General features: G+C 36.7%; 1 protein-coding gene and 1 long non-coding RNA gene across 2 annotated transcripts in view; one reads left to right on the top strand and one right to left on the bottom strand.

Annotated features, from left to right (window-relative positions):
• Nucleotides 1-27,741, top strand: part of DDX46 (DEAD-box helicase 46) — a 42,809-nt gene that overhangs the window by 11,988 nt on the left and 3,080 nt on the right. Inside the window, exons 10-23 of the mRNA XM_026696494.2 lie at nucleotides 403-523; nucleotides 973-1,148; nucleotides 1,518-1,639; nucleotides 3,635-3,713; nucleotides 6,156-6,238; nucleotides 6,656-6,820; nucleotides 10,099-10,261; nucleotides 10,353-10,546; nucleotides 13,384-13,521; nucleotides 14,380-14,529; nucleotides 14,934-15,134; nucleotides 16,766-16,981; nucleotides 20,175-20,319; nucleotides 26,940-27,013. Coding sequence (XP_026552279.1) covers nucleotides 403-523; nucleotides 973-1,148; nucleotides 1,518-1,639; nucleotides 3,635-3,713; nucleotides 6,156-6,238; nucleotides 6,656-6,820; nucleotides 10,099-10,261; nucleotides 10,353-10,546; nucleotides 13,384-13,521; nucleotides 14,380-14,529; nucleotides 14,934-15,134; nucleotides 16,766-16,981; nucleotides 20,175-20,319; nucleotides 26,940-27,013 — 2,027 coding nt within the window. The remainder of the gene's footprint in view (nucleotides 1-402; nucleotides 524-972; nucleotides 1,149-1,517; nucleotides 1,640-3,634; nucleotides 3,714-6,155; nucleotides 6,239-6,655; nucleotides 6,821-10,098; nucleotides 10,262-10,352; nucleotides 10,547-13,383; nucleotides 13,522-14,379; nucleotides 14,530-14,933; nucleotides 15,135-16,765; nucleotides 16,982-20,174; nucleotides 20,320-26,939; nucleotides 27,014-27,741) is intronic.
• LOC148126923 (uncharacterized) lies at nucleotides 477-16,884 on the bottom strand. Its single transcript, XR_015741721.1, has 2 exons — nucleotides 16,756-16,884; nucleotides 477-1,222 (listed from the first exon to the last, which is right to left on the bottom strand). It is a non-coding gene; the product is annotated as an uncharacterized LOC148126923 (long non-coding RNA).

Here is a 27,741-nt window from a genome sequence, read left to right as displayed (position 1 = left end):
TGAAAGGTTCCAGGGGTAATTGCAGTCACGTGAAATGCAAAGCCAGGACTTTTTTAGGCATTGCTTGTGCAAACCATAATAAGAGTGTATCTACTTATCCAGAATCAATCTAATTAGATATGGTTTACTGTGGTCTTAAACAGGCTAATAGGCTTTCTAGATAAAAAGCTGATAATTATTTTGTATTACAAAAGAAGATACATAGTAGTAGATAACGATGCTGATTTCATGATTTTCACCAGTTATACTTAAAACTTTGTTTTATATTGCTTATAAAGATACCTGGATATGCCATCTTGTAAAAAAGTGATCAAACATTAATATCATTCTTCATATAGAAGACATATTAATAAGTGTCAACAAATGAGTGATTCATATATTAATTCAGGTTGTTTGTTGCAGAGGTAAATGCATACAGATTGGAAATGGAAGGAATTATAGTCAAGGGTAAAGGATGTCCCAAGCCAATCAAAACCTGGGTACAGTGTGGTATTTCTATGAAAATCCTGAATTCCCTGAAAAAGTAAGTAGCCAATAAGGAAATAGATAGTTTATATATTTTAGCATTAGGAAAAATTGTGAAGAGATTTGCAGTGTACAGCAAAAATGGGAGATGTAGTGCTTCATATATTGCCAAAATGTAAACAGCAATTAGCTCCAGTCAAATATAAGGCAGTTTCTGCTGTACAAACCCCCATGCCAGAAATCAGGAACTTGTCATCCTTCAGGTGTTGCTGAAGTATACTCATCGGGATCTCCTAGACTCGGGTGCAGTTAATGTGAATTACAGCTTAACATCATCTAAAAGTATCAGAATATGTAATAGTTCCCCGTATTTATAATTTCTTCACTAATCTATAGCTATATTTTCTAAAATATATTATGTGAAATTAAAACTGAAAATCAGTACTTTTGTAGAACTATATATGATAATATTCATGTCCATAAAGTACCTTTTATTTCGTTTTTAAGACATGGCTATGAAAAGCCTACCCCTATCCAGGCCCAAGCTATACCTGCAATTATGAGTGGACGTGATTTAATCGGCATTGCTAAAACAGGAAGTGGAAAGACTATTGCATTTCTGCTGCCCATGTTCAGACACATCATGGATCAGAGATCATTAGAAGAAGGCGAAGGTCCAATAGGTATGGATGATGTTGTTAATCCAATCATTCATGTAGAGAAACAGGATTATTATGCACAGGTTCCTAAAATGTTCCTAAAAGGAAATAAAATACAGTAATAAAACAGCTTTGGAAACAATGCAGAGCATAAACTAATCAGTTGAAAATAACCATATTTTTAATTTCATGCTGGAAAAAGCTTCATGCTGAAAGATATTGGTGATGGTCTTGCTTTAGTAGAAAGTTCTGTAAAATATAACAAAACAAGAAATTTTTTTCTTGTCACTACATAATATATGAAAATCTTTGAGGGGAGTCTAAGTTTTATTGAAACTTCTGGTGTGCACATGATAAGAACATTTGGATTAAAATTTCTGCTTTTTTTTCCAGCTGTCATTATGACACCTACTCGAGAACTAGCTCTACAGATTACAAAGGAATGTAAGAAATTCTCAAAGACTCTTGGGGTTAGAGTCGTGTGTGTATATGGAGGCACAGGAATAAGTGAACAGGTATGTTATCAAACCTATATCACATTGATAGGATCTAGGATTGTCAGAACTTTGGATTCAGTTTCCAAAAAGTGCTTTGGAGCATGCATTACCAGTGCAGCAACTATTTTAAACAGCCATACCTTTTCCCAGGATGAACAGAAAGGTAGCCACCTGAACCTAGGAAAATAAGGTGATGCAGACATACTGAAGCATCTTCCCTAGATTGAATCTGTAATGCTGAAGAGCTGTAATAGGATTGTACAGTATTTCTACCTATGTGATAGACAACTATTTTTTGCAGTCAGCTTTGGCAGTTCCTTCATAACTTAATTATTAAATTTTTTTCTATTTAAAAGTACTGGATTAGTAACTTCTGCAGTGAATTTTCCTGATTTCCTCTGTTGCATCTACCATATTCCTCAGGCTGTTTCTGATGGTAAAAAGATATAGGAAGGTCTAGATCAGGGGTGTCCAACCTCACCTTCCCTGGGCCACATTAGAAGATTAAAATTTGGTTTGGGCCGCACATAAAATAAAATAACAGTAACAATACCTGATCATCCAAAAAAACCATAGAAAACATAGTTAACATATTAAATTTATTTGGAAATGAAGTTAGTGAGATGTTTTTATTATTAATTATTTATTAAAAATTATTTATTTTTTATCTCAGTTTTTTTATCACGTTTTTTTTATCATGGTTTATTTTACGGCCAAATTTTTTTGGGGGGGGGGAGAAAGCTCGCCCGCCTCGCGCCTACCTCTCCTCCTGCAAATGGCCCGGCTGGATGAGGCAGGACTGGAAGGCAGAAGCAGCAGCAGCAGCGGGGGCAGAAGCAGCGGCGGGGGCAGTGGCGGCGGGGGCAGAAGCAGCAGTGGTGGCGGGGGCAGAAGCGGAGGCGGCGGGGCAGAAGCGGCAGCGGCGGCAGGGGCAGAAGTGGCAGCGGGGGCAGAAGCGGCGATGGCGGTGGTGGCAACAGCAGGAGGTGGCGCTCTGACAGCGCCTGCTTTTTCTGTTGCTGCTTGGCCTGGCGCTTGCCTCGCCCTGCCTCGCGCCTGCTTCTCCTCCTCCTCCTCACTGGCTCTGGCACAAAGGTTGGGGTGGGCACTGGGCTGCATTACAAGGTGACCTGGGCCGCATGCGGCCCTTGGGCCGCAGGTTGGACAAGCCTGGTCTAGATAGTGTTTTATTAACAGAAAAATATTTTTTCTAGAAACAAAAATAAACTTTGTGCCAGATTATTTTTAATCTGATTCAAAAAAGATACTTCAGTGTTACAAATATTACAAATATTGGGCTTCTCTGCACTTTTTAATTGATTCTGGAGGAAGACCCAGTTGCTTTGTAGACAGGTGTAAATGTTTGTGTTTCAAAGTACAATTTTCAAAATGAATCTAAATGTACTTTGTACATTCACAAGGACTGGAAAACATAGATTTGTTTTAGCCAGCTTTCCATAGAGAAAGAATATGTACAACTTTACAATATTCTAAAGTGCAAAGTGGACTTGAATTAGTCAGTTGTCTGACAGGTGCTATAAAACCTGATTAGTGAGGTTTTCTCAATCTAGGTTAATACTTAGTGGCTACTTTTTCTGGTAACAAAGTAATGTTGGATATAGGTCTACATATGACACAACAATTATATTTTAAAAACAACCCATTTGAAACAATGTGATGGCAGCACACAGAAAGTAGAAAATTCATTATTTCCTCTCTAGCTACTTTTACACATTTTTTCAGAGTCAATTCATTTTTCCCTGTGTTTAGGAAGAGGGTGGGATAATAGATGGATATTGTCTAAAATGAGGGTTTTGGTAAAGGGGCCCGATGGATGTGAGCCCCCAATCCCCTCTCTGTGTGCTAGCTCTATATTTTTCTGACATTACGTATCAATTTAATAATTGAGAACAGAAGGATTCATATTTTAAACCATATATTAATATTGGAAATTTAAGTATTGTTATAAATGTTATACATTAAAATAGTTTCTTCTACGTATTTTATATTCAGATTGCTGAACTGAAAAGGGGTGCGGAAATAATAGTTTGCACACCTGGTCGTATGATTGATATGTTAGCAGCTAATAATGGTAAGAAAATACTTTTTATTTGTAAAGAAATTCTGACACATTGTTTCCCTCCCCTTCAATAATGAAATTCATAGATATGTTGAAGCTGTGATATCCTAATGTACAGAATGGTCTTAAAAATGACTCTGTTCAATATTTTTCATTAGAAATTTCAAAAGTATTTGACGAATGGAAACCTTTGAAGCATTTCTTAAAATAAACATACTCATTTTGGGATTATAGCTCAATTTCAGAATTGACTTTCTAAAAAGGCTGTTTGACACTTATCATTTATATTGAAATCACGTTCTCTATCTAATGGTTATTAACACCGATTACTCACCTTTTGTATAAAGAAGTTTTTATCTCTAAATTTGGGAACAAAACATAACAGTTTGAGTTTTTTTAAAAAATGGCTTTTTTCCTCAAAATGGTTTGATAACGAATAACCTAAACAGAGATATTGCAGCTTTAAAGTACATTTTACTGCAACATTATGTGCTTATCACATAATATTTGATTGTTTGTTTATGTATTTTACTGCAAAAACTCTTACTAAACTGTTGACATTTGACTTCTGTGGAAAAAGTTCCTTCAAGAGTTATAGAACTGAGCTTCCAAAGACTAAGTCATCAAAGGTAGGTACAGCAATGCTGTTCCAAAATAATGTACACTTGTACAGTAAGAGCCTATTATTTTTTTGAAAAGTGTTGCGAAGTTCTTTTTTTGGTTTATTAGAAATAATATACTACATAATATGTTTAGAAGTAAAGAAAAAATAAATAGAAATCTTGTGTTTACTTTGAATTACTTATTTTACACCACATTAAAATAGCATTTCCTCCTTCAGATTTTTAAAAATTGCTATCCATTTGCTTGAAGATGCTGCAGTAAGGTCTAACTCAATCCAGCTTCCAACCAATAAGCATCAGTAGCTGAGGTGAAACTTGGACATCCTGTATATATTCACAAAGTGAAATAGAAGTGACGTGGCTAGGGCATCTCTGCAGATTTTTTTACTTGTTTTTAATACATTCACTTTGATTTTATTGAAATGGGAGTAGCAGTTTGTATAAAGCAGGGGTATCAAACTCGCAGCCCATGGGAAAGATGAGTCACGCGCTAGCCTCGCCCACCCCCAGATTAGTGATGGGGGGGAAAGTTGCGATATGTCATGTGACGACAATGTGTCGTTGCGAGTTTGACACCCCTGGTATAAAGTAATAGAAAGCAGGCTGTTGTGGATTGTAACTTCTTGTTTGTGCTAGAAATGACTCTGCTTTCTTGGGCTAGATATATTCTTGAAGTTACTATAAACTCTCACTCTATATGCAAAAGTAGTCAAGAAGGTTTTCTGTACTCTCTAGCTCCATCAAATATTAGAGCAATAGAAACCCACAGTAGAAATCTGTAATTCTTTCAGTTTAAGGGTTCATGGCTTCTCAGGTCAAATCCTCAAACTGCTTTCTACTGTTTAAAAAGAATCATAGAATTAAGTTCTAAAAGAAAAGTATATATATGTTAAATATGTATGTATATTCTCTCTTCTTTGCCATATAAACCAACAGGGAGGGAATGCAAAGTACATTAACTAGTGATGGAGAATCAGTGATGTATTCACATTGTGCTTTTGGATACAAGATTTAGTATAGAATTGCTGATTCTCAAACAATTAAGTGGGATTTAGGTATACTTTATACCAGCACCTTTGGAAATCTTTAGTTTAAATTTTTAAAAATCTTTTTGGTCTAGATCATTACACAAGGCAAAGAAGTCTTTTGCATGGGTCTGTTTGTCACTGTGTGTGGGATAGCTATTCTTAATATTGAGTTCACTAATTTTAAGCTATATTTGTAGATGAGAAAATATTGCACAGTTCTGTTTATGTCAGTATGATGGTAGTTTCTATGAATAGGTTCTGTGAACCAGTATGAGACTTTCTGCTTAGAAAATTGGAGATAAAGCTTTCTTGGATTTCAGTGTAATTAAATTTTGAATCATAAGTATTTCCAATAGTGACACTAAGATTTTGTAAGGTTTCTTCAGTTATCATTTGAATTTGCTTTCCACACATGCGCTGTAATCTCTAATATGTTTTTTTGTAGGTGGCGCTCACAGATAATGGCTGATGTGGCTCGTTGCTTCACCTTAGTCTTAGTTTTATGATGTGTTTTGGTGAGGGCTGTTTTCTGAATTTTGCAGGTTCTTCTGGCCCTGTACTGATATACAAGAGAAGTAATTGACAAAATAATGGGCCTTGTGCATCAGTACACAATTGCCAAAACATTTGCCAGTACAAGAGATAAGGCACTTAGTGAATTGTTTTTCTAAAATAAATAAATGATTAAATCTTTGTTTAAATTCTAGTCAGAATATGTACCATTTTATTTAAATATTTTACGAAGAAAAATAGCTTTTAGATTTATTTTTGTTTCCTTTTGTTGTTTTCTCTCCTTTCCATAGGTCGGGTGACAAATCTTCGGAGAGTGACATATGTTGTCCTTGATGAAGCAGATAGAATGTTTGACATGGGCTTTGAGCCTCAGGTAACCATAGGAATGACTAGTTTTTACAGATTTCCTAACAAAGGTTTACATAGTATATTTCATGTTCTGCTCTTTGATGGCATAGCTATTGATCAGTAGAAAGTTATTTTTGTCTAGTAAATGTTTAATCTCTAATATAAGTACCAAAATGGGCATGGAAGAGTCCAAAGTATTGCCTGATACCTACTTATACTACATTGCTGTCTGTTAACCAATTCATTAAATTAGGTACAAGATTATACAAAGTCGGAAAAAAGAATGGAGTTTACATATTAACCACCTGTAAATATCTTAGTAGTAAATAATTGCTTACTACTGGTTTGAACACTGAATATTGTAGAAGAATTTCTTTCCACAGGAAAGCAGTATGTAGCTGATTTGGGAAATTCACCATTAACCCACTTTTGTTCACAATAGGTTATGCGCATTGTAGACAATGTGAGACTTGATCGCCAGACCGTGATGTTTTCTGCTACTTTCCCTAGAGCCATGGAGGCTTTAGCCCGCCGTATTCTCAGCAAACCAATTGAGGTCCAAGTTGGTGGCCGGAGTGTTGTCTGTTCAGATGTTGAACAGAAAGTGGTAAGATGTAGAAATGTAACCTTTGTATTCCCTGTCTTAATGACAGCCTTCAAAGGATAGCTTTAGAACAAAGTTATATATCCAAGATAGCTTTACTTGTAAATATTTTGCAGGCATTGACTTCTGAAATGTATTAATTGTATAACATAGAGAGTAATTCTTGTTATTTTGTGATTCTTCGATGAGGCAGTTTATCAAAGCACTAGTGATAACATTTATTGTCCTGTGCTGCAGAGTGATAGCACTTTTATGCAATTTTTAAAAACAAATTTTATTAATTTTCAAAGACAATACACAAACAAACAAAACATAAAACGTGAGAACATAAAGCATCTTTTAACAAAGCAAATAAAACATCTTATTTAAGTACAGCATAGTTCCAAATTATCACATTTCCATACAAACACAATTTCTTATGTATTCAACTTCATATCTTATTATCCTTTTTCCAACTTCTCACTATTTTTCCCTTTACTTCTATTCAATTTTATTCATTAAATTTATACTGTCATCTGTCTTATTTACGATTTCATATGTTCTCATCCAACATTCTTAATTCTCAATAAACAAACATAAACAAACGAAACACGTAACATGAAAACATAAAACTTCTTTTTAGAAAGCGGCTTAACCCCGGGTTACATCTTTTTGTACAGACATAAATCAAATTCATGCTCACCTTATATACTATTTCATATCTTATTTAACATTCTATATTTTCTATATGTCTTCTCCCCTCTTTTCATTCTTTTCATTCTATTTTATTTACTTCATCTCAATTTAAATCATTATACTTGTATCTTTTGTCTGTTCTTTTTCAATTATCTATTTATCTTTTCTCTTTAATACAAAATTTTTCCTGTAATCACTGGTTGAAGTATGACGCCTTTCTATCTTCCCCCCAAATTTAACACTTAAAATAATACATAATTTCCATTCTGATTCTGCTTAGTACATTCTATGTAACATTTTAAAATAAAAAACATAATAAGCTTATAGTATAGTAAAAACAATGTTCCATAACAAATTAATTAATTAAACTCTATTATTAAATCTTAGACATTTTACACATTCCCTACAATATTCTATTAACACATATAATATTCCAATTTTCTAACTCTATTTCAAATACAAATACTACGATACAATCTTGTGTACTTTTGCAGAATCTCTTTTTAAATTGTATTTTACCCTTTGTCTCTAAAAAACCCCCTGTTTTTTAACATCTTGTTTTAAGCCTCTATAACTTCTCTTCCCCTTTTCCCTTCCTTTCTTGTCAAATCTAGCCTTTTTACCCCCCCATCTCTCAATCTCCATCCTTTTAATCTCCCCTCTCTGTTGTATTCCTCTTTTCTGTTGCTTTCTGACATTATATAGATTTTTCACCTTATTTTTCCCTTTCTTGGTTGTTTTTTTAGATCTTGAATTCTCCATTTTCTTTCCACCTTTTCCCTTTTCTTCATCAACTAAAATTATTTGTCCATTAAAGATGGCTTCTTCTTCATCATCCCAGCTTTCTTGTTGTTGTATTTCCTGATAAGTAGAAATCGCCATTTCTAAGAAGTGAAAAACAGATCCAGAAGAGCCCTTGCCTTCTTGTTCCTCTTCTTTTAGCTTTTTAAATTCCATTTTCAATTATTCCACAGATAATACCATTGTGAGATATATTTTTTTAAACAAACCAAATGTTTTTAATCTTTCAAAAAATAGTTTTCAAAAGTCCCAAAGTCATCAAGCAATCCAAATCAACACAAACTGTTTCATTTAGCACTTTCTTCTTTTAATACTTTCTCTTCCTGGGGTAGAGTTCAATTACACAATTCCAAAATGATTTTTTAGAAGCCTTATTGCAGTTAATCTCTGATCTTAAAAAACTCCAAGCAGTCTCCTCCAGCAGAATCTTAATATAAATCGTTTACCTCTCCCTTCCCCCTTACAGCAAAAAGATTTTGATTTTTAAATATCAATGTTCAGAAATCTTTAATGTCCCCTTGGCTTTAATTTTCAAAATTAGTTACCTTCTGTTGCCAAAGCGGGTGTTTCCGATTTCCATTGCTATCTCCGTAGGGAAGGAGAGTGAAGAAAAAAAAAACTTTCCCTTTTCACTTTCATCCGCAGCTTTTTACGATCTTCTTGGGAAACAATGTGTCCTTTAGAGAGCTAGATTTCCAGGGTGTTCAGATGTTACTTATTGTCCCGGTTCAGCCAAAAACTTTCACTTTCTCAACTTCCTCCTGCACAAACTTGTCTGGCTGAGGGGTTCTTTGTGGCGGCCATTGCTGACCGCCGCTCCACTGCCTTTGGAAAAGGGAGTTTAGCCGGCTGAGGAAGGAGGTTGCGATGCCCCCGAACCCCTGCCCAGATCTCCCCTGTCTTCAGTTATCCCTACAGGATAACTATAGCCTCCAAGTCAAAGGAATCCATATGCTACTATAAAGGAACATATTCAGATTGGAACTGGCACTTTGCTATCACAAAGTATCAGACTCAAAGAAAACTGTGGCATTATCAAAGAAAAAGTTGAACCCAAGGCTATTTTTCTAAATATTATCCTTAGTTATTTTTATTAGTCAGAAGCCAGAATTTACATTTTTGGTTATATGAAATACAGTTTAAGGCTTACTTTTTTAAAACTAGTAGCCCATAGTGAAGTTTACATAGTAAATTGCCTTAGAAATTGGAGATAATTTCAGAAATTATTTCAAATATGTTGTGGATGGCCAAAATACATATTCGGCATGGGCTAATACATTTGGCCAGGGTGTTGGGTAAGGCTGGTTAAACAATCAAATTATTGTAGACTTCAGTAATTTCTGTGTCCTTGTTTTAGTATATTATGCAGTTATAGTTTTAAGTTGAGTTAAGGTTAATCTAGATATTGTACAATTTTGACATAATGTGAACTGCCTGGAGTTCCATGAATGAAATGGCAGCCCTAAAAATCATTTAATGAGTAAACTAATATTTGTATGGGTTGGAACAGGTCTTTGACATGCTCCCAAAATAATGGTATATCTTTGTAGTACTCACTTTGTACCTAGGCAGTCTTCTTTCCCCCATAGAGAAGAAAAATGAAGTCAAATCTTGCTCTTTGCTAGTTGCAGTTATAGATTATCTATAAAAAATGTTTTTATTGTAAAATTAAAGTAAGTTTCCATTGAACATTTGCTATGATGTTTGAATCGGGTATATTGCTATTATAGACCATACTGATATCTCCAGATGTTCCATTGGGGATAACTGTACTGCTTCTTTCACCAACTATTCCGGTCTTTCAGGTTGTCATAGAGGAAGAGAACAAGTTCTTGAAATTGCTTGAGCTACTAGGACATTATCAGGAAAAAGGAGCTGTCATTATATTTGTGGATAAACAGGAACATGCAGATGGATTACTGAAAGATTTGATGAGAGCTTCTTACCCCTGTCTTTCACTTCATGGAGGTAGTAGGCATTCCTTGTCTTTCAATTATTTGACAAAATAACTGAGCCTTATATGTTCATCAGCATCGTTTGCATGTGTTTTCTTCTGCAGGTATTGACCAATATGACAGAGACAGCATAATCAATGATTTTAAGAGTGGAGTATGCAAACTGCTTGTGGCTACATCAGTAGCAGCTCGAGGTCTTGATGTAAAGCATCTTATGCTTGTAATCAACTACAGTTGTCCTAATCATTATGAGGATTATGTGCACAGGGCAGGCAGAACTGGGCGTGCAGGCAACAAAGTATGTAAATATTTTTTCCACTGATGACTTAAAAGATAAAGGCTCCTTTGGAAGGGTTATTGCTTCGTTGATTTATATACTTTCTGAGCAACCACTTGATCGAAAATTGTTTTACTAACAATAAAAAATGTGCTCATTTCCAATTAAACAGAGCAGTGGTGAATATCCTGGAGCTCTCAGATGGTGTAATCCTTGATGTAATATTCTTCAGTCCTTGGCCTAATTGTATTGACCCAGTAATTTGTATCTTTCATTTTCAACTAAATAGCAATTTTGTGATTGAAACCAAATCGAAAACTGTTGACCATGTGCTTAATAGGACTGGGCTGTAGAATTATAATGTCTGATAGTTTGCATATAGATAAGATATGTGCACATGCAAAGATTCTGAGCAAATCGCTTTAAGGATTCCATTCTGTGAAACCTTGTTTGGAAATGTCCCATTGAACCAAAACTCAATTCTGGATTATACAGACTGCAGGAGGAAAAAATGTTAACAAAATTATATTTTTCCTCATTGCACATTTGAGCAACTGAAGATAGGTTTCACTTTTTCATTTACAGGATATGCATTCTGGATCATGCTCTGTATTTTTGCATTGATTTCAGGTTTATTTTAAAATAAAGCTTAAAAAATAAAATAAAAGTAAGATTAGAAATATATTATATCCTATTGTTTAAAGCTAAACATATTTAATCATTTCTGGAATGTTGCTTAATAGTTCAGAAACTAATGCTTAAAATGTAGTTGATCTCACTGGCTGTGTAAAAATATGAAAATATAACTTATTCTTCTAGGAACATTTTGCATAAAAATGAAAAAAATATACTTCTGATAAGCAATATACACTGCTCAAAAAAATAAAGGGAACACTTAAACAACACAATGTAACTCCAAGTCAATCACACTTCTGTGAAATCAAACTGTCCACTTAGGTAGCAACACTGATTGACAATCAATTTCACATGCTGTTGTGCAAATGGAATAGACAACAGGTGGAAAGCATAGGCAGTTAGCAAGACATCCCCAATAAAGGAGTGCTTCTGCAGGTGGTGACCACGGACTACTTCTCAGTTCCTATGCTTTCTGGTTGATGGTTTGGTCACTTTTGAATGCTGGCGGTGCTGTCACTCTAGTGGTAGCATGAGACGGAGTCTACAATCCACACAAGTGGCTCAGGTAGTGCAGCTCATCCAGGATGGCACATGAATGCGAGCTGTGGCAAGAAGGTTTTCTGTGTCTGTCAGTGTAGTGTCCAGAGCATGGAGGCGCTACCAGGAGATAGGCCAGTACATCAGGAGACGTGGAGGAGGCTATAGGAGGGCAACAACCCAGCATCAGGAACGCTACCTCTGCCTTTGTGCAAGGAGGGACAGGAGGAGCCTTGCCAGAGCCCTGCAACAAAATGACCTCCAGCGGACCACAAATGTGCATGTGGCTGCTCAAACTGTCAGAAATAGACTTCATGAGTGTGGTATGTGGGCCCGACGTCCACAGGTGGGGGTTGTGCTTACAGCCCAACACCGTGCAGGACATTTGGCATTTGCCAGAGAACACCAAGATTGGCAAATTCACCACTGGCGCCCTGTGCTCTTCGCAGATGAAAGCAGGTTCACACTGAGCACATGTGACAGACGTGACAGGGTCTGGAGACACCATGGAGAACGTTTGCTGCCTGCAACATCCTCCAGCATGACTGGTTTGGCAGTGAGTAATGGTGAGGGGTGGCATTTCTTTAGGGGGACGCACAGCCCTCCATGTGCTTGCCAGAGGGAGCCTGACTGCCATTCGATACCGAGATGAGATCCTCAGACACCCTGTGAGACCATATGCTGGTGCGGTTGGCCCTGGGTTCCTCCTAATGCAAGACAATGCTAGACCTCATGTGGCTGGAGTGTGTCAGCAGTTCCTGCAAGACGAAGGCATTGATGCTATGGACTGGCCCGCCCGTTCCCCAAACCTGAATCCAATTGAGCACATCTGGGACATCATGTCTCGTTCCATCCACGTTGCACCACAGACTGTCCAGGAGTTGGGGGATGCTTTAGTCCAGGTGTGGGAGGAGATCCCTCAGGAGACCATCTGCCACCTCATCAGGAGCATACCCAGCCATTGTAGGGAGGTCATAGAGGCATGTGGAGGCCACACACACTACTGAGCCTCATTCTGACTTGTTTTAAGGACATTACATCAAAGTTGGATCGGCCTGTAGTGTTTTTTTCTACTTTAATTTTGAGTGTAAATCCAAATCCAGACCTCCCTGGGTTGCTAAATTTGATATCCATTGATAATTTTTGTGTGGTTTTGTTGTCAGCACATTCAACTATGTAATGAACAAAGTATTTAATAAGAATATTTCATTCATTCAGATCTAGGATGTCTTATTTTTGTGTTCCCTTTATTTTTTTGAGCAGTGTAGATTATACAAAGAAGAGTAATATGATGTAATTTTAGAAAGAGAAATTCAAATATATTTCTACTTATAACTGCTAAGAAGAATATTGGAAGCCACTTCTTTATATCTTTTTATTCTTTTGAAATTTTCTTCAACTTTTTTCTCTCCTGGATCTTTTTTTCTTTGATTTTTTCTCTTTTTTCTTTTGTATTACTGGTAATTGTATTAGTTTTTATCTTGTTTAAAAGTTTCAATACAACGTGTGGGTATACATGTATTTAAATTGATCAGACAGACAGTAACTATATATGTTGATATGGATCTATTTCTTTGAAAATAAAGATAACATCCCAGCATAGTGGAAACTTCACAAAAAGAAAAATAACTTAAAGCCAACGTACTTTCAGTTATATTATGTTTATGCTTAATATTTTATTACAGGGTTATGCCTATACTTTCATAACTGAAGATCAAGCACGGTATGCTGGTGATATAATTAAAGCTTTGGAGTTGTCAGGTACCACAGTTCCTCCTGAGCTAGAGAAACTTTGGATTGATTTCAAAGATCAGCAGAAAGCTGTGAGTTACCCATGTTATAGTTGTCATATTCAGATTGCTTACTTAAATCCTGTTTATGTATGTAAATAACAGTTCTTAAACAGAATAGTTGGGTGCCTTAGGAATGCAGTTTGTACCTTTTCAGACTAATTGAAGAAACTCTTGTGTAAACAGTGTATTCTGATCATAGAAGGCCTCTTCTACACATTAGAATGGATTGTGCTAGAACTTTGGGTGATGCGTTTTTTTTAATTTCTAGGAAGTTAAATTTGCCATGGGCAAATAGGCAGCAATATAAATTCAATCAATCAATCAAATAAATAAATAAATAAAGCTGTCTTCATGTGGGAGCACCAAAGAATGGTAGCTCCTCTGGTAACTGATAAATCATTGTACATCATTAACTACATTTAGTATTAACAGCTGAATTTTCCCCAACACTCTCTTTAAGTTAAGTTTTCCTAGTCTGGTCTTGAGAAGATTCTCTAGTCCTTCAAAACAGATTTGAAGAGTAATGGAGAGGATGAATTTGTTCAACTAATATATGTTGTTCTTTGAGTGATGGTTAAATTTTTGAACACAACTTAATTGATCTCTTAAAATTCCAGTTTTAAATATACTGTTTTAGTTTTGTGATAGATACTATATTTGGTGGCTGACTTTTGAATATGCATTTATAGGAGGCGAAACCAGATAAGAAACAGGAAGAAAGCCATCGTTCCGGCCCCACCAGCTTCACATCTGAAGTACAAGGCATCCTTTCGGAAGTTCCTGGATGCGCAAAATTTTCTCACCCCCACATCATCAACTCCCAAAGAAAACCTTTGGCGCAAACACCCACACCCCCCCCCCCCCCGTGACTTTGAATTGCATTTATAGGAGGGGAAATCGATTAAAAAAAGTAGCGGCTTCTCTGGTAAAGGATTCAAGTTTGATGAAACAGAAGAAGCTTTGGCAAATGAGCGGAAGAAGTTACAAAAAGCGGCACTTGGCTTGCAGGATTCAGATGATGAAGATACAGCAGTTGATGTAAGTATTTCATACATTTCTTTTAGTTAGACATTTCAGATATAAAATGTGCTGACACGACACTTTTGTTTTCCTGTCCTTTGGCTGACCTTATATTGGAGTGAATTTGTGAGCCCAATTTCTTTTAAATTGTAGTCAAATACTGTATTATTTTTCATTCATCAATAGCTGTCTATCACTTTCACAATTTGTGAAATATTTGATCTTGCCAAAAAAGTCAAGCACAATTTTTTCTACTTTTTTACTTTGGATATTTTTGAGCAATTTTTATTTTGGATGATTTTTCAGGTTAGTACTTAAAAAAGAAATCAATTGCTTAGGTATCTAAACCATTAGCATATTGCTTCTAATCATTTACTATGTTTACCCTAAAAATATGAACTTTCCCTTTTCTTTTTTATTAGATTGACGAGCAGATTGAAAGCATGTTCAATTCAAAGAAAAGAGTGAAGGACATGGCAACCTCTGGTGGTTCATCTAATGTCCCTGCCCCTACAGCAGGAAATGCAGAGAAATTAGAAATTGCTAAGAGATTGGCATTGAGAATCAATGCACAGAAGAATCTTGGAGCCGAGGCACAAGTATTGGTGTCTTTTCAGTTTAAGGTCATCCTCTTCTACAAATCAATTTTTATAGTCTTTATGTTGAATGCTTTATGTTTGTTAAGTTTATATAGTACAATCTTCACTATCCAGACAGCTCTGTAGACATAGACATTAGCAGGAAAGAGGGATGAAACACTTTTATTTATTTCATTTAAGAAAAAAATGTTGCAGTTGAATTAGAAACCCGATTTGAATTTGTATTCAGAAAAATATGAATCAGTCCATTATAAATTATAAATTTCTCTTAACTGTGTACATGATACACAAAATTATCACAAATAATTCAAAATATTTTGAATAACATCTGTGTAATGTATTTGGTATAATAGTAAAGGGTTGGTAGCAGTATAGAAGCTATAGTACACTAAACCTAGAAAATATTCACAAACTTGTATATGGGGGATCCAGATAACTGAAATTTTATTATGTATTTATTGCCAATGTTTGAAGTGCTAATGATCTAATCTGTAAATTCAAAATATGATTTTATCAGTAACAAGAAATTTATATGAATAGTTTAATAAATATTTTAGTGCTTTGCAAAGACATAAAAAGATATAAACATTATTTGATTGGCATTAAAAGTTTTTGGAAGGGAAAGTATTCTGATATAAAAATAATCTATTATTTGTAAGAAAAGTTTTAATTTTTCGTTCTGGTCCTAGTGAGGTTGAGTTTGGGCCTTTCATTGGAGCTGTTTAGTTGGCAAACAAAAGCTGTGTTCCCCCAGTTGATTCTTCCCAGCTCAGAGCATGTGTGATCATGTTTCATAGATTGTACATTTCTGGTGGCCCCAGACCAGATTTGTTATGTGTCCTATGCTGTGCTTGTTTTTTGTTGCCTGAAAAAAATGCCAATTTGAATGCTGTAATTATCTGCAGCCCTCTAGTTAATTTCTAGCGGGATGGTAATGTTGTCTGTTACAGCAAAAACAACAAAGACTCTTGTAAAGGCATTTATTTTAGTGAAGTAGATATCATTTATGCCAGAATAAATTGGTTGGTCTCTAAGATATTGCAAGCCCTTTTTTTGTTTGTACAACTGGTAATTTATTTATAATAAATCTTTTGTTTTATCTCTGTTTTCGTATCTATTTGGAGACTGGGAAATTAGATAATTGGAATAGAAACAAGAGTTGGCAATTGTTGCTAAAAATGTTATATAAAAAAGTTCTGCAATTAGATTTCTGATTTGAAACTGTCATTATGATTACAATAAAAGAAGGGAGACAATTGACTTTTCCAATTTTGCCTGCTCTTTACATCTTCCTTTTGTGTACTAGACAGCATGTGGGAACTGATGCTATGGTTGCAATACGAAGCAGCAATCTGCTTCCTATTCCCATCTGCCAGCATTGACAGATCGGCGACTGAAGTATCACACTTTAAAATCACAGTGATTTTTGAATAATTAAGAGACTGAAACATTGTGAAGGCCTTTATTTCTGGAAGCAAAGTCATATTACCATCCCCTTAAGTAGTATCTATGTCCAGTTTTGCTTATTTGATAAGCTTTTCATTTCTCATTTTGTTCTATTGTTTTATACTGTACATTTTTACAAAAATCTTGATATATTAAATTGCAAATGATATGTTTCTGAAATTAGTTTTTTTAAAAATACCTTATTTCAGGATGTGATGCAGCAAGCTACAAACGCTATCTTGAGGGGTGGCACAATTCAGGCTCCCACGGTTTCTGCAAAAACAATTGCGGAGCAACTCGCTGAGAAGATCAATGCCAAGCTCAATTATGTGCCTATCGAAAAACAAGAGGAGGACAAGCAGGAGGGACAAAATGAATCTTTTAAGAGATATGAAGAAGAACTGGAGATCAATGATTTCCCTCAGGCAAGGATTGCTTTTCTCATTTTCATTTAAATTGCAGAGGTTTTTAATTGCTATAGCTCTTCTTATAATATTTTTTTTCTGTTCCCATGTAACTAACATTTTTCTGTTTTTTGTTTTTATAATTCAGTTGCACATTTAATTTTTAAGGAATGTTGTTGCTTACAATCACATTGAATTTTTAAAAGCTTATCAGAATAAAAATTGACTTGTAAGGCAGTGCTAACTCTAGTCACAATACTGCCTGAGTTAATCCAGTAACTATCTTATACCATCTCTGATATAGCATAGATTTCTTACTGGAGAAGAATATCGTGTGATGAATCCTCAAATTTATTTTGATTTTTTAATGATACTGACCAACCTGTGATATTCCAGGAAAAAAAGAGTTTGCATCATCATTCAGGGCCAGTCACGTTGCTTAATTTTCACAATCTAGTGATGTAAAGTCATTGCGATGATGTGATGACCCAGGGCATGGCACAAAGGCAACACAGTGACATAAGTAAGAAGAGTCCCTTTAATACCTCCAACTTTTGGCTCCCAGTGTCCAGGTTACCTTCAGCTGGAGAAAACTCTCTCCCAAGAACAGTCTTTAAATGGAGGAAATTCAGTCCAAAAACGAAGGACATACAAATTGTAAATAAAAATCCACATAAACCATGCTGCAGTAATTAACTTGATAGGGCAGGATAAGGAATTGCAGACTTAAAAGGCCAGCAAAACACACACAGTTGGGAAGATACCAGGACCCCAGATAAACCTCGACAGTACCAGAAAATTCACGATTTGCTTCCAACAACTTTGCTGTGCGTATCTTCCCTTTTTAAACACTGTGTTCCCAGCTGCAGCTAATGAAGGAAATCAGGGCCCTTTCCTCCCCCATAAGCCATGCAACTCATGTTGCTCCCTTCTCCATTCCTCCTTGTGTGCCCTAGGATGAATAGGGAGTGGCCCTGAGTCTTCCTCTGAATTCCCTCTGCCTTGCTCTACCTCTTCCCTGCTCTGCCCAGCCAGACTTTGCCCTTCCCCAGTTCCTTCCACAGCCAACGGAGCCATACTCCCACTCCCTGTCAGCTGCTTGGCCTCCCCCTCCAAATCAGATTCCGAAAGGGGCATGACAGATGATTTTAAAACCAGTGACAGGAAACCAGGTCTCTACCAAGGCTTATCTCATACAAATCTTTCATCTGTGCTTGGGGATCTTGTCTAGGTAATCAAAATTAGCACCATCCAATGAGGGTTACCTTGAAGGAGCTTTTATTTAATCCAGTGGCCCCCAACCTTTTTTGTGCCACGGCCCGGTACCGGCATCACAAAATGATCCACGGCCCGGTACCGGCATCAGCACGCATGGCAAGGTGAGCCAAACGACCGGCCAGCCAGCCGTCCCTCGCTTCTCCCCGCCACCTTCAACTCCTCCTTTGTACCTTTGTCGATGGGCTTCGGGATGGCTTTGGGATGGTCACTCAGCTCTCCTTGCCTTGGGTGCTGAAAGAATCCTCGCACCTTAGTTTTGTTTGAAGCCGCCCCCCCCCCTTCGATGAAACTAAGGTGCAAGGATTCCTTCAGGACCCAAACGCCACTTTCCAACCAGAAAAGCTCACCGGAAGCACTTTCTCATCAAAACAAGATGGCGGTGCCCAGCAAACCAGCAGCCTGGTAGAAAATGTTCCACGGACCGGTACCAATCCGCGGCCCGGTGGTTGGGGACCCCTGATTTAATCAACAGTTCTGCAAACAGTGTCACTAAATGAAGAAAACACCTCAGTTATATGGATAGCCTGACACTGTCTCCACATTCTCCTGCTGGCTAATGAGGGTCTGCAGAGCTAAATTTTGGAGAAGGACGTCCTGCTATTCCCTTCATTACTGAGGGGAAATCATCTATGTTAGAGTTTTTATTTGCAAATTGTATAGAGTCACATAGGTGAAATGAGCAATATAAAAAATTGGTAGTTGGAAAGAAAGAAAGAGAAATAAAGAAAGGAAGGAAAGAGAGAAAGAAAGAAAGGAAGGAAGGAAAGAACTATAAGTGGCTCAGCTATAGCAATTGTACTTCAGTTTCCTTCAGATTTTCTAACAAGTAGAATATTGTCCACTACTTTTCCCCATAACAATAATTCTGTGAGGTGGGTTGGGCTGAGAAAGAGTGACTGGCCCCAAATCACCCAACTTGCTTTCTTGGCTAAGGCAGGAATTGAACTCACAATCTCCTGCTTTCTAGCCTGATGACCTAACCACTGAGCCAGCCTGGCTGTCAATATACTCTCATCCTAAATAAAATATGGAGAATGGTGGGGTGTTTGAAAGACAAAGGATTTTATTTCCAATAAGGGGCACTTGGATGCCATTCAACAGCACATAAATCATTTTGGCTATATTGGTAATGAAAATGTTGTCCTTGGAAATTACAATTGCTCTTCTAGAATTCCAGCCTCCAGTATTATATGTATTCAGAAAAATATTGCAAGGAATCAGGTGTGTTTGTAATATGCAATTTGGAGGTGCTTATTTAATATCCAAAGAAACTTGGATATGTGAGTGGTCCCTACTCTTTGCATTTTTTAGTATGGCAAAATTATTAGTGTGCACCTTACATTACTCTGGCTCATTATCAAGTTGTTTTACTTTATTTTGCTTTCCCTTTGACAGCACACATGCCCAGAATATGGCCCTTAACCAGACTGTTGCATAAACTTTAATAGGAATACAAAATCCATTTTCATGCATTCAAGCATAAAGCTCTATAGTGCCTTTTAACACTTCCAAATTGTGTTGTTTGGCTGCAAACTGCTTAAATATATAATAAATAATAAATAATTATATAAATAAAGTCTGTCTTTACTAAATGAAGCCCACAAAACCTGTGGGGGAAAATTTTATTCTTTGAATTGAGATGAAGCCATAAAACAACATGATAGCAGGGTACTGATGAACTCTGGCATAGAAAAAATGCAAAACTTTTAAAAGCTAGCTCAAAACAGTGTTTCCAGAAAAATAAATTTATTAAATCAAGCTTTCTTAATGGTTTTTATAAAATGCTATGTATACGTATCTTATTTAATTTTCCTAGTGAACAGAGCCTAAATATGTAGGTGCGATTTTAGGTATCTGATGATTTTATCATGAAACTTTAGGGAATTCATCTTATTGAGAATTTCACTTGACTTTTAAATTTAAATTTCTTTTGCAGACTGCTAGATGGAAAGTGACTTCAAAGGAAGCTCTGCACAGAATAAGTGAATATTCTGAAGCTGCCATTACAATCAGAGGAACCTATTTTCCTCCAGGCAAAGAACCCAAGGAGGGGGAAAGAAAAATTTACTTAGCTATTGAGAGTGAGTATGACTAATATTTTTGCATAGTAGAGTGAGATGACTAATACCCCATCTTTCTACGAAGGAAATTAAGAAAGTTAATCTATATCTTATATGGCACCAAGCTTGGGAAAGATTTAGGTGTGAAAAATCTGCAGTTGAACATTGCTTTGCATATTTCCCAATTTACATGTTAAGATGGCTGCGCACATGGATGCTGCGGCTGGCGGCTCCTTCTTTCAGTGTATGGTGTGTTATGATTTGTATGATTCTGTGTGTGTTTTGGATCCTTTCCTTGATTGAATCCTGTGGGGCAAGGAGCATCTATAATCAGCAAGCCTTGTTACAAATTGAACTGAAATGTGAAAAGGCTATTACGGACGATTTTATACATTCTCATAACATACCGAAGGAAGTAGCTAGGACTCTGGGGAAGCCATGGATCACTATCCCTGTAGGAAGGAGGAAGAGGCGGAGAAAGAGGAACAGGAAGAGAAAGGATGCCATGCTGGGCTTTTCTTTTTCTAGGCCTAGTAAGTTTCCACACAAGCCTTCAATTCCAAGTATATTTCTTACCAATGCAAGATCTCTGACTAACAAAATGGATGAATTAAGGCTACAGATTGCAAAGACTAAATTCATCAAGAACTGCTGTGTTTTGCTAATCACAGAAACTTGGCTTCATTCACTCATTCCAGATGCAGCTGTTGAGCTAGAAGGCTACGTAGCTCACCGACAGGACAGGAGTAGAGATTCTGGCAAGGTCAAAGTGGGAGGTTTAAGCCTTTATGCGAACAAAAGCTGGTATACCAATACAAAGACTGTAGACAGCCACTGCTCCATAGATCTGCAATATATGACTCTTAAATGTAGACCCATATATCTTCCATGGGAATTCAACGTGGTTTTGATTACTGCAGTCTATATCCCACCTGATGCCAATACTACCATAGCGTTGGGATTCTTGTATAACATTGTTAGTAATCAACAGAATAAGTATCCTGAAGCTGTGCGTATCATAGCGGGGGACTTCAGTGAAGCTGATTTAAAAGCAGTGCTCCCTAAATTCTATCAGCATGTTAAGTGTGCTACTAGAGGAGCAAACATATTGGACAAAGTATATACCAACATCAAACATGGCTATACGGTTATACAATTACCACATTTGGGACAATCAGACCATATGTCACTGCTTTTAGCACCAGCATACATCCCTCTTAGGAGATGGGCTCTGCCTATAATAAAGACAGTGAAATCTTGACCAGAAGATGCTTCCCAACAACTTCAGGATTGTTTTGAGAACACAAATTGGGACATCTTTTACCACCCTGACCTAGAGGAGCACACTGCAACTGTTTTGTGCCATATCAAACACTGCACAGATACTGTCACTGTGGATAAACATATTAGGATCTATTCCAATCAGAAACCCTGGATGACCAAGGAAGTCCAGCACGTGACAGGACCAAGGCCTTTAGGTCCGGTGATGGGGCAAGATACCGTGTTGCCGGAGCTAATCTGAAGAAAGGTATTCGGAAGGCCAAGACTGATTGTAAGGGGAAGATTGAGGATAATTTTTATAGCAATAACATGAGGCAGGTGTGGCGAGGGATTCAACAAATTACAAACCATCAACCAACCAATGTCATCCCTGCTGAAGGGGATGCTTCATTGGCCGAGGAACTGAATCATTTCTTTGCTCACTTTGAAGTGGAGAACTCAAGACAGCTAAAATACAACCACCAGCCAAATGAAGCCCCCACCTCATTGTGGAGGAACAGGAGGTGAACATTCTGAGGGCTGTGGACCCTAGAAAGGCTGCCAGTCCTGACGGTATCTCTGGCTGAGTTCTTAAAGACTGTGCTGATCAGTTGGCTGGAGTCTTTACCTGGATCTTCAATCGGTCTTTATCCCAGTCCAGTATTCCATCTTGTTTGAAGGCTTCCACCATTGTTCCACTGCGAAAGAAGTTCCCTATCAATAACCTCAACGATTACAGACCAGTGGCACTCACTCCTATCATCATGAAGTGCTTTGAGAAATTAGTCTGCCGGCACATCATTTCTGGTACATAGAAATGATAAACATTTGATAAACACCAGTTTACATACAGAAGAAATAGATCTACAGAGGAAGCTATAGTCATCACTCTTCACACTGCTCTGACTCATCTAGAACAGCAGGGGGACTATGTGAGGATTTTTTTGTAGATTTTAGTTCTGCATTTAACACAACTCTTCCACATAGACTAGTGTCTAAACTTGGCCATTCTTATTCAATCTGCCTTTGGATTATGGATTTCCTGTCTGGCTGCTCACAGAGGGTCAGATTAGGTAATCATACCTCTTCAGCCCTTATTCTTAACACTGGTACACCACACGGGTTGCGTGTTGAGTCCCTTATTCTGTGGTCTTTATGTGCATGGCTGCATTCCCACTCATTCTAGTAATACTATTGCTAAATTTGCAGATGATACAACAGTGGTGGGACTAATCTCCAGGGGGGATGAGTCTGCATACCAAGATGAGATGGACTGCTTTCGTGGTATGGAGACAATAACTTGGTCCTCAACACCAATAAGACCAAGGAGCTTATAGTGGACTATAGAAGGAACAGATCAGACATCCAGCCGTTGCTTATCAATGGAGACCGAGTGGAGCAAGTGGCCAATTTTTAAGTTTCTGGGTGTTACCATAAAAGAGGACCTGACCTGGTGTGCTCATATTGCAGCCCTGGTCAAAAGGGCCCAGCAGAGATTATACTACCTGACATTTTTCAGAAAACAACAACTGAATGAAAAACTGCTGGTGACCTCCTACCGCTGCATCGCAGAAAGAGTATTTTAACTTACTGCACCTCTGTATGGTTTGTCAATTGCACAGTGGCAGATAGGAAAGTACTCCAGAGGGTTAATGTCATTGCCCAGAAGATCATTGGTTGCCCTCTCACCTCTTTGGAAGAGCTTTGTAGCTCCTGCTGCCTTAAGAAAGTTCAAAACATTCTTAAAGATCCATCTCATCCTTTTTGTTTTAACTATTACCATCTGGCAGACGGTACAGGATAATAAAAACAAGGAGAAATAGGCTGAAAAACAGCTTCTATCCCAGGGCAGTAGCTCTTTTGAATTCTGCAGTATTGGTGCGGTGTCAGGGGTTTTCTGTTCAATGTGTGGAGGGTGAAGGATGTGTGTTTGTGTTTATTTTCATGGTCATGATGTGCACTGAAGATGATGTTTGATTTCATTGTATGAGGTGCAATGACAATAAACTAAACTAAGTAAGCAGGTGTTCAGAACATTGTTTATGCTAATTGCCCCTCCCCACCAGGAAAAGGTCCCCTGCTGCTAACCAGAATCTTAAAACTGTGGCTATGAAGAAAGAAAAGTAGCAAATTGAGCAAAATAAATAATAATAGCTCTCCCTTGCAACCGTGCCTCAGATTCTATTTCCCTGTTGCTTAATCTTTTGATGGTTCAGTTTGCTCTTTTAAAGAAAAGTACAGGGTGTGCGCAGATACAACAGAAACAGAGAGAGACATAAAGAGAGGGGGGACAAAAGTCACAAAAACAGGCAGTTTTACATTTCAGCAGAACAAGCGTGCACATTTGACTGCAAGAGAACTAACTCTGTTTTTGTCATTTTTGTTTAAGCTCTGTCCAGCTGAGCAAACCAAAGAATAGAAGCAGGGCATCGGGTTTGGTTTGTTTGTTTTCTTCATTCTTGGCACTGGCTACGTTTGCGATCTAATGAGGAACTAGTACCTTACATAGCGATTAATATTTTCTCAATTGTTGATATAGAAAGATCATAGGGCTCGTCTCTCCACTACCTACCTGCCCCAAACATGCCTATGAAAATCAAAATCCAGCCCTGCTGGCCCAATTGCTGAAATAATGCATGGTGCTTTAAACAGCAGCTGTCCTTTTCATCTTCCTGTACCAGCCAAGTTACATTCCATTCATACAGTCTTAGGGAGCAAAACATATCTTTTCCCAGTTCTGTTGAAAGATAACAGAATCTGGCTTCCTGCATGAGAGGCAGCTAGGGATTCAGCTGTCTATTTTTGCAGAAACTTGTTTTTGTCTAGAGTTTACTTTTTTTCTGTCTCCTGTGATAGCTTGGTAACAGATTATTTTATTTCTAGCTTGGACACAAGCTATTTCTAGCTTGTAACCTGATGTATAGGTTACTCTTGTCTTGGTGCCGTGAACCACAGCTTTTATCCTTGAATAAGTCTATGGTTTCTGTCCCTTTTTGTCAATTCCGATTATTTTTTGCCTCTTGAGTAACATGTAAGAGGCATGGGGATATTTCTTACTTGTTCCTTGTACATTTCCTTGTTGCACTTTAGTAAAATTATTTTTTTTTAAAAGGATAATGTGTAATGGCTGTTTACTAAAACCTGTTCCAGATACATTATGATTTATATTCAAGTATGAATTTGATACAAGCAGAATAACTACACCTCACTGAACTCAATAGATTTAGTTGCACCTTCCCGAGAGTAGGATTTGACTGTAAATTTTTATTTTGAAAGTTTTATGGAATTGTTGCTTTTAATCTGTTTGGTTTAGTGCTTTATTTTTATGTTTGTTTTATTGTAAAGTGTCTAGAGTCAATTTGGAATTGGGTAGTATAGAAATAGTGTAATAAATAGGGAAAGTGGCTATTTGAAGAAGAGATTTCAGGGATTTTCACATCTATGTGTGCGCATGGCACACAGTCTATTTTATAGTATGGACCATATAGTATGGAACATTTTTATGTTTTATTTACCCTCAAATGGAACTTGGCTCATGTTAACATTTTTAATTACCTTGATTTGGTAGAATTTTCTATATTTAAAATAACCATTCAATATAAAAAGCATGACAGATATTTATTTGTATGATATTTGAAACATTTATTTTGATGCCTTTCAAGAAAGACAGCTCTTATCATTTATTCGGATATTGTCCAATAGTTGCAAATTGAATTAGCATTGAGCTCTCTGTTCTTTAAAATAACTCTAAATCTATCCATCACTAAGGAATTAATATCTACAATCACAAAAATATTCTTGTTTTAAATATTTGGAGAAAAAACAAACAATCTCTGCCTCCTGGCTTTTCTCCTTTTCTCTCATTTTTCAGTAAGAGTAAATGTATTCAGTAAAAGGAATGGAAAGATAGAATATTTTATGGAATGAGGTAATTATTGAGGGAAAACATATGACTGCTGAATATATTTTGCAAAAGTCTATTCCTTTAAAATAAAGTGAATCTTATAAATAAAACAGTTAAGCACTGTAGGCTATTTTGAAAACTTTAACAATTCTAAGAAAGTAGCTTGCAGTATTAAAATGAATTACATACATGTTCTCTTATGTCAGGCAATTAATTTTCACAAGGAGCCACATAAGAAAGTAGGACTCTTGTGGGAGTCCAAACCAAAAGTACATAGGCACACACATGTATATGTAAATTGAAAAAAAAATAGCAGTTGCCTTCAAAATAAAAGCAACGTAGTTCTATTGCATGCTTGACATACACTTATTTACACTTGATTTCTAATTTCTGATTGACCTTATGCGGGCCAGACAGGGACAATTGAGCTAGATGTGGCTCCAGATCTGTAAAATGCCCAGGTCTATGTTATGCAATAGTACAGTGGTCCCCAACCTTTGCAGCTTAGTAGCCCAGCTGGTGGAGGGAATGGGAACTGGGTTTGCGAGTGGCGGGCTGGTGCATGCATGCTGGCAGCCCTTGCATGAATTGCACACATGTAATTCAACTTGTAAAAGTGGCAGTCTATCGATCCACCAGTCCATCACTTATGTAAGTTGAATTGCACATGAGTGAGCTCCAGCCAGCCACTCACACAGCCCAATTCGGAATAGGCCCCAGCTATGAGCCGCAGCCCAGAGGTGGGGGATCGTAGCAATAGTATTCCCTAGAAATAAATGAAAATATTTTTAACCCATAGATAATGTACCTCTAAAATGTAAATTGCAACCTTGCTATGTCATGGTGGCAGGTTCATAAGCAAATTAGTATCTATTTTCCTCTTTGGCAATGCCTGACTAGTCAATCATTTGGCTACAAGTTTGTTTGTTTTTAAATTCTAACAATTCTCTAATTGATTATTTTCTATACATATAATGACAGATGTAAATTTGAACTGAGAACTAAGGACTACACTCTCTTTGAACATGATCTGAAACAGCCAATACACCATCTTTCTGCTTTTAAAAGAGTCTGAATTTTTTAAGGCTTCCATGCTGTGGGAATGTGAAAAAAAAGTTGCCAGAGATGTATAGCATTAGGGAATGTGCTTTTTAAAGTTGAGACTTTTAAAGCTGCATAAGAAACTTGGTACAACTGTTGCTTTATATCTGTTATTTATATTTACTTAGATGAGTACATCCTCATGCAAAATAACTTGATTATTTTGTTTATCTATCTGTATGTTTGTACACAGTGTAGGCTGCCTAACTCCTAACATCTCTGGCCAACAATTGTGAGATAGTACAAAATGATACTAATCAATTTTAAAGTATACTTTTAACATGTAATTTATGTATTATTTTAACATCTTTAAGAATATTTAAGATTATGTTTAAATAATCAAATGTTTTAATGGGGAGTTCCTTTGCATTTCCAGGTGCCAACGAACTGGCTGTTCAGAAAGCAAAGGCAGAAATCACTAGGCTTATCAAAGAAGAGCTTATCCGATTGGTAGGTAAAATATGATTTCATGGTTTCTGTATGTAATGTTAAAAGGCATCTGTATGTATGAGCTCCCAGTGATTATATGCTCCTATACTAATTTTGTAAGGCCTGCACTGGCTGCTGATCAGTTTCAGAATTCAATTTAAGATAATTATTTTGATCTATAAAGCACTTCTTGGCTTGACACCTGGGTACCTGTAGGACCACCTATTCCAACCAGAATCAGTTTGTAAGATTTTGTAAGGAACAGCTGCTGGAACAGCTGTTTTGGCATTTCCAGTGGTTAAGGGAAGTTGAAATAAGAAAATACTATTTTTCTGTGACGATGCTGTCACTTAGAAATTCTCTTGATTTAACACATTGCACCATTTTTACTGACATGGTAACATAAATCTATCATAATATCTTAAGTTTACTTATTCAATATTGCAAATCCTAAAGTCTTGAAGTAATGAATTTCTACTTTAAAATTTATATTAGCTACTGTTATCAGCAATATATCAAGAAAAAATTATTACAGGATGCCTTTTTTAAAACATATTTTTCAGTCGTTAAAATCTGGAAAGTTTTTTTAGAATTATATTATATTTTTCTGTAAAAGTAGAGCAATTTTCATTCTGTATATATTTTAAGTAAAAATTATATTTCCAATTCATGTGTATACTGTTATTTTGAAGGAGTCTTTATCTAATGTGATGATGCCATAAGCGAAATCACTTTAACACAGTTAAATG

The sequence above is a fragment of the Pseudonaja textilis genome, chromosome 2, assembly GCF_049901715.1.
Source record: "Pseudonaja textilis isolate UNSWEBS1 chromosome 2, rPseTex1.2, whole genome shotgun sequence".
NCBI lineage: Eukaryota > Metazoa > Chordata > Lepidosauria > Squamata > Elapidae > Pseudonaja > Pseudonaja textilis.
This window is presented reverse-complemented; position numbering and strand designations above follow the sequence as displayed.